The sequence below is a fragment of the Tachysurus fulvidraco genome, chromosome 16 (assembly GCF_022655615.1).
Source record: "Tachysurus fulvidraco isolate hzauxx_2018 chromosome 16, HZAU_PFXX_2.0, whole genome shotgun sequence".
Taxonomy (NCBI): Eukaryota; Metazoa; Chordata; class Actinopteri; order Siluriformes; family Bagridae; genus Tachysurus; species Tachysurus fulvidraco.
This window is the reverse complement of record NC_062533.1, coordinates 16,105,866-16,113,365: the sequence shown is the minus strand read 5'-3', so window position 1 is coordinate 16,113,365 and position 7,500 is coordinate 16,105,866. Positions and strand designations below refer to the sequence as shown.

The following is a 7,500-nucleotide window of genomic DNA, read 5'->3' as shown; positions in this document are numbered from 1 at the left end:
GAGGGGGAAAAACAAGATGCACACGGAGCACTTACCATCTCCTCCACGGAAGCAACGGGCTTAGGGCCAAGGAGAGAAACACAAAGGGTCAAATGTTAGAAAAGCAGTGATTTCAGGATCAGTGAGGTATAACAGCAGAACTGTAAGTAATCACTCATGCTTTGTTTATTCACTCGGGTCAGAGACAGAAAAGAGGCAGAGCGGTAAAACGAGACGCACAAAACGGCAGCACGGATTAGGAACGAATGGCTCGGAGAAATACAGAGATCTTTTAGCTGTACCGTATCAGCGGATGTCGCCGTCATGAATGTCAACATATGTGATTTAATGCGAATCTAACGCAGCCGTACGCGCCCGTGACCGCAACCCGATGTGCTTCACCGGGTTCAAAATAGTGAGTGTTTATTATATACTTTATTGAGATACAGGCAAATAGTGCAAAGTTAATATTAAACGAGAGAAATTACATCGGCTAAAACTTCCGGAAAGTTCATTAGGCCGTATTTTAATCTAGTCCGGGTCTAAACCGTAAAAAAAGTGACTTAAATATTCCCTGATAAATTGCAATTGGTTTATTTCTGGGAATAAATGACTGAAACCTGGTTGCCGTGGTAATGAAATGACTCCAGCTACGAGCTATAAAGTCTGCTAACGTTGATTTACAGTTAACGTCGTAGTCGATTTGAAAGCCGATCAGTCGATATGATTAGAGTATGATGAGAGGATTAGCGCTAGGCTAGAGAGGTGAAGAAGAAGCTGTATGAAAGTGCACACCATCCTGTCTTTAATGGAGCTGGAGTCGACGGTCTGGCCTGCTTTAGCATGGAGCTGCAACTGCAGAGTGTGAAGCTGAAGCAGCTGCTCATGGACCTCCTTCTCCACCACGGTTTTCTCTGCCTGAGCGTCCGTCAGCTCCGACCTCAGATCCACCAGCTGAGCCTGAGGCAAGAACATATGAATCAGATATAATGAGAGCTTATAGAGTGAAGGCTGATCGATCAGATCACGACATAATACTTAAGTCAACAATGAATCTATTTGTTATCCAGGAAGATTTTGTTACTATAGCGACAGCTCATACACAGAGACTTGGTATGGTGGATGCGCCACATGATGAAAAATAAATAAATAAATAATAAACAGGTCAATAAAACACGTTGAAGTTTAACCGATATTCGTTGATGGTTTTTTAAGCAGATATTTATTTGCATTTACAGAATGAACAGTCGCAGTGCTTTGCACTAGAGCTTTTTTTTTTTTTAAAACATTTTTGTGTTCTTCATTTTCCTAGGTTATGTTATTTTGCATTTTGAAAAAAATAATGCCTTTCAGGGTATCAGTTAGGGCTGGGTGATATGGCTGAAAACTGTATCACGATATCAGTGTTTCACTTGCTACTGTTCCATGATTGGCTGTTAGCGTGTCACTCCCTACGTTGCTAGGTTACCAGAGAGTGAGTGCCTTTATTAATGCAACTAAACTTGCTTCGCAACCTCTGTTTTCTGCCGAAGAATAAAAAATATTGAACGTTTTATCGAACACATTTTATATTGATATCGTTCACGTGTCTATCGTGATACATATCGTTACCGTTTTATCGCCCAGCCCTAGGATCAGTGGCACTCGGCTTGCGCGTCCGGTCACATCACACCACCCTGCACGTGGACTATTTATGTACGTACCAGCTCACTGCTGTTGTCCTCCACTAAAATACGGTAGCTGAAAGCATCAGATTCAAAACACTGACGTTTGCCTACAAAGCAAAAAAATGGAGTAGCTTCTTCTAACCTCAAAGCTTTTCTCACTCCACACCCTGCACCTCGCTCCCTCAGATCTACCTGCACTGCTCGACTGGTCCCACCATCGGTAGGTTATACATCAAGACTCTTTTCTGTTCTGGCACCGAGGTGGTCGAATGAACATCCCCTAGATGTCCGAACATCTTCAAACGATGGGTGAAGACCTACGTCTTCCTGAAACACTTCATCTGCTTAAAGTAAAGGAGGAGATACAGAGCTCAATCAACCCCGTCTAGAAGCTGCTAGTTTCCAAAATAATAAGCTGAATCTGGAGCATCTGTTGTTCACTGTGTGAAGTATTTGTGTGTAAGCACGTCGTTTATTCTTCCTCCCTCGGCTATTCATCAATGGAGTGTACTGGGATAGTTTATGCTGCTAACGAGGAGCCCGAGAGAGCATAACGTTGTTTTAGATCCCTTAGAGGCGGGAACAGCCGTCCTCTGAGGGTCGGGTTTAATTAAATATATTTAAAAGGTGTCCTCACCTTCTAAAAAGAGCTAACTAGCTCAAACTACGTCACCTGACACGGTTTTATAATATGACGGTTAAATCTAGTTCCTCACAGATAAAAAAAATAACCAGGTTAGATAAGGTTAATTATCATTACTGCTAGCATTAGCCAACTAGCGAACATGAACCTGAATGTGAATATATCAGAGCTATAAATAATCCCCACTGCTAACATGAGTGAAAATTACAAGATTTCTGAGCAGAATTGAATCAGATTCAGAATCAGAATCAGCTTTATTCGCCAAACGTCCGCAGACCAAAGGGGGGAGTAAGTCACACGTGTGCGTCACAATTAAGTCACAAGTCATGAATGTCAAGTCAAAGTCAAGTCAAGTTTTTTTTTAAATATTTGTCAAGCAAGTCTCAAGTCTCAAATTTGCGACTTAAGTCTGACTCGAGTCAAGTCGAGTCCCCCATCTCTGAGTCATTTAACTCAGGTCCGAGTCAAGTCTCAAGTCATGAATGTCAAGTCAAAGTCAAGTCGAGTCTTTTTTAATATTTGTCAAGCAAGTCTCAAATTTGCGACTTAAGTCTGACTCGAGTCAAGTCATATAACTCGAGTCCCCCATCTCTGCCACAGACACACAAGGAATTTCTCACGGCTTTTAAGGGGGTGCTCTTGGTACATATGTACACGTGTAGATAATAAGGATTTACAAATTTACATAGTAATTGAAAAAGAGGCAGTAATTAGAGACGGAGAATGAACTACGATTCCTGTATTAGCTGTTTAAACCGGATTTGGGATGGGGCAAGTGCCTAGATGTTCTAGGTTGTGGTTGGGGTGAGAGGCATCTGTATTCATGTTACCTGCCTGTTCTACACTCTAGAGTTGTACAAGTCCTGAAGGATGGGCAGGTGGACACCAATGATCCTTTCTGCTGTCCTTTCAGTCCGTGACGTCTCCTTAAATCTGATTGGCTGGCTGACCCAAAACAAAGAGTAATAGAAGAACACAGAACCGACTCGATGACAGCTGAGAAAAACTGTGTCAGTTCTTGTCAAGTTCTTTTTCAGTTGACGAAGGAAGTACAACTTCTGCTACGACTTTTTTACAATGGAGTCAATTCGAATGTCCCACTTCAGGTCTTGGGAGATGATGGTTCCCAGGAACTTCTCCTGAAGTCTACTATCATGTCCACATGTTCAGCTCCGGGTTGTTGTAACTGCACCACGCAACCAGCTGCTCAACCTCTTGTCAGTATGCAGACTTGTCTCAGTCCTGGATGAGATCGAAGACTGTAATGTCATCTCCAAATTTCAGGAGCTTGAAAGAGGGGTGTTTAGAGGTGCAGTCATTTGTGTAGGGAAAGAAAAGCAGTGGGGAGAGAACACAACCCTGAGGAGCTCCAGTGCTGATGGTGTGGATGTGAGATTTCCCTGCCTGTCTGTCAGGAAGCTGGTGATCCACAGACAGATGGAGGTGGGTACAGAGAGCTGTGTCAGTTTATTTAGGAGTTCAACATGAAGATGGATGATAGTCGGACAGCGCGGGCTTTAAGGCAGGTTGCAGAGACACCATCTGGGCCTTTGGCTTTCCTTATCTTCTGTTTGCTGGAGACTTTGCATTAGGGCTGGGCGATATGGCTGAAAACTGTATCACGATATCAGTGCTTCATATCGGTCGATATCGATAATTATTGATATTTTTTATGACTCATTTAAAATAAGGACCAGGAGAAAAATATATTACATTTAAACATTTTTATATTAAAAACTTAACCTTCTTCTGATCAGAGATCAGAATCCCCTCAGTTATTAAGACAGAAATGTCAACAACCAGGAAACCTCAAATAATTACAATGTAAACATAAGTAAATTACATATGTAAACATAACTTTTGCCACCTCTGGTGTTTCACTTGCTACTGTTCCATGATTGGCTGTTAGTGTGTCACTCCCTACGTTGCTATTTTACCAGAGAGCGAGTGCCTTTGTTAATGCAACCAAACTTGCTTTGCAACCTCTGTTTTCTTCCGACGAAGAATAAAAAATATTAAACGTTTTATCGAACAAATTTTTAATTAATACCGATCACGTGTCTATCGCAATACATATCGTTATCGTTTTATCGCCCAGCCCTACTTTGCGTACATCATCTGCACAGATCTTGAGTACAGGCTGAGGAACAATAGGGCGGAGAATGTTGAAGGTCGTGTTGTAAGGTAGTCAGAGCGGCGGGTGTGAGGCGTCAGAGCAGGCTTTTGTTTTCAAACCTACAGTAGAACTCGTAACTTAAATAAGCCAATGTGGCAGGATTTTGTGTCATATCCATAATTATCTCTACTGCTAATGATAGCCAACTAGCATACATAAGCTAACCTGACAGGATATTTATTAGGATATTTAAGTTGTTTTCCATTATTAATAATAATAATGCACTATGATTACAGAAGTCCTTTCAGAAAAAAAAACAAACAAACAGCCAACTAGCTAACCTGCTAGGATTTCTGAGCAGATTTGTAATTTAATTTAAATTCCACTGCTAAACCAAACCAGGATGACTGGATTCTTGTGTATATATATATATATATATATATATATATATATATATATATATATATATATATATATATATATATAAATATACTACAAACACTGCTTGAGGAAGAGCTAACATCAACTAGCCTAACAGGATTTTTAACTGGATCCGTAAACAAGCTAAAGCACATTCAGGTCAAACTGGAAGTGAATGGAAATATACAAAAAGCTTCATACACCAGTAATAATACAATTTTAATAAAACTATTCACCTCTCAGCTTCACCAAATACTACATAATACATCCCATAACCTTGTGATCCAGTACATCTGATCAAATGCACATTATCATCTAGTGCTTGATAATATTATGAACAGCAGCTAAGCTAATTCCTGTCCACTTGCTTCTCTTTTTCTGCCCATCGCGAGGCATCCAGACGTTGTACTAACTCCAGCCGGGTTCTGCTTCATGAACATTTCAGACATTCGGAACAACCTCCTCATCAACACACAATTGTCAGAGTGTAGAAAGGACATAAAACTCTGCGGTGTTTATAACAGTTTATAATCACACCCTCCAGTGTCACCCAAATGAGGATGAGGTTCACTTTTGAGTAGGGCTGGGCGATAAAACGATAACGACATGTATCGCGATAGACACGTGATCGATATCAATAAAAATAAAAGTGTTTGATAAAACGTTCGATATTTTTTATTCTTTTTTTTTTGGAGAAAAAAAAGAAATTTAATTTTTGTTACCGTTCTTTTAAGTACTTGATCGATCGGACATTTTATTCTTCGTCGGAAGAAAGCAGAGGTTGTGAAGCAAGTTTGGTTGCATTAACAAAGGCACTCACTCGGCATTCACTAAATTCCAGGGGTTTCATTAGCACCACGTAAAGTGGGCGTGGTCCCGGAGGTCTTGGAAAAAAAAAAACAAAGAGCATACTACGAAGGACAAAACAGTCATACAGGTAGATTTATTTTAGAAAACAAATAAACAACCAAAAACTAGTTAGGGTTAGATTATCAAATAGGCCACGCCTACCCGATGACGCAATATCTGTTACACTGTTCTGAAATCCCTGGAAATAAGTGCATCCCCACTCACTCTCTGGTAACCTAGCAACGTAGGGAGTGACACGCTAACAGCCATGTAACAGTATCAAGTTTGGTTGCGCCATATCGTTGTCTCGTGTTTCAGTAACCGGCGACTAATAAGCAGAATAGCTTTTCAGCTACTTTTTCATATTTCTGCAGGTTTTATATTTCAAACAATGTTACTGTTCTGTATCAGGTTTGTGTTTTATATTACAGATGTATCTCAGTCTACCTCAGGTTTATTTCTGTTTACAAAACACTGCACATATAAAACACTTTATTCACCAGAAGCTGAACAGCTAGTGAACTTCCTCGCACTAAACTTGCACTAAATTCTCAGGTTTCTCTGTTTATATTTAACACTATTTTATTACACTTTATTAAGCATTTCTTACATTTTCTTTCATTTTGCACCTTAAATGTTAAGAGATAATAGTTAAGTGTTCAATGTGACTTTAGACTCATGTTTACATTATAATTATTGGAGGTTTCCTGGTTGTTGACATTTCTGTCTTAATAACTGAGGGGATTCTGATCAGCGGAAGGTGAAGTTTAAAATAAAAAGGTTTAAATGTAATATTTTTCTCCTGCTCCTTATTTTAAATGGGTCATAAAAAATACCAATAATTATCGATATCGACCGATATGACACACTGATATCGTGATACAGTTTTCAGCCGTATCGCCCCGCCCTACTTTTGAGTCTGGTTCCTCTCAAGGTTTCTTCCTTTACCATCTAAAGGAGTTTTTCCTCACCACAGTCACCTCAGACTTGTTCATTGGGGATAAATGCAAACATGTTTAAATATATGTCTAATATTAATCTAGAACGTTTTGTACTATATTTGTTATGTTTTGTAAAGCTGTTTTGAGACAATGTCCGTTGTTTAAAAAAAAAAACGCTTTACAAATAAAATTGAATTGAATATTGTCGAATTGCCTACTTATTTCATTTCATCTGATGAATGATATTTGCTAATAATAATAGCTCCTTTATGGCACTTAATGTCTAATCATTAACCCTGATAGCTGACCAAGTTGGCTAGCAATCCTGCGACTGGGACTTCACCCAATGCTAAATAACCAAACCAAGACAAAAGACACGGCCAAGAGGAAGAGACGACATCTACGATAATAACCAGTTAGAACACTACAAGACTTAACACAAAACACCACCGTCTTCCTGAAGAGTTCGAGACGTCATCTTACTTCTGCATTTGCTTCACTGTTATTTGCACAACACTTCCAAGGTAACAGAATCTAAAGAACCGCTTTAAGTGAAGATACTCAGCTGAGACGCACTTTACATGACAGAGCGATCGATACAAAAGAGCTGGACGATAGAAAAGTAAATAAAATAACCATTATTAGGTTTTTCTATGGTGATCTACGGTCACATTGTTAGGTATATACATTACATATCATTACATGATTAAGTATATAACTTTCACGAAAACCAGCAAGTTTTACTTTCCAGCTTCATTCAGTAATTACAAGAGACCAAATCAAATATCAGAGTGAATCCTAGCTAATTGGAAAAGTAGTATAATTTTTAGCATCGTTATGATTGTAATATAGATGTTTGCTGTAGTATAATTACCAGCTAGTGGC

General features: G+C 39.3%; 1 protein-coding gene across 2 annotated transcripts in view; it reads right to left on the bottom strand.

The window, feature by feature from the left end:
* The window catches only part of gopc (golgi-associated PDZ and coiled-coil motif containing), a 19,040-nt gene that overhangs the window by 8,537 nt on the left and 3,003 nt on the right, over positions 1-7,500 (bottom strand). Inside the window, exons 2-3 of one of the 2 annotated variants that reach the window (XM_027155458.2) lie at positions 775-939; positions 36-59 (exon numbers count right to left, since the gene is read on the bottom strand). In XM_027155458.2, the coding sequence (XP_027011259.1) occupies positions 36-59; positions 775-939 (189 nt within the window). The remainder of the gene's footprint in view (positions 1-35; positions 60-774; positions 940-7,500) is intronic. The other variant, XM_027155459.2, reaches the window with a different exon arrangement.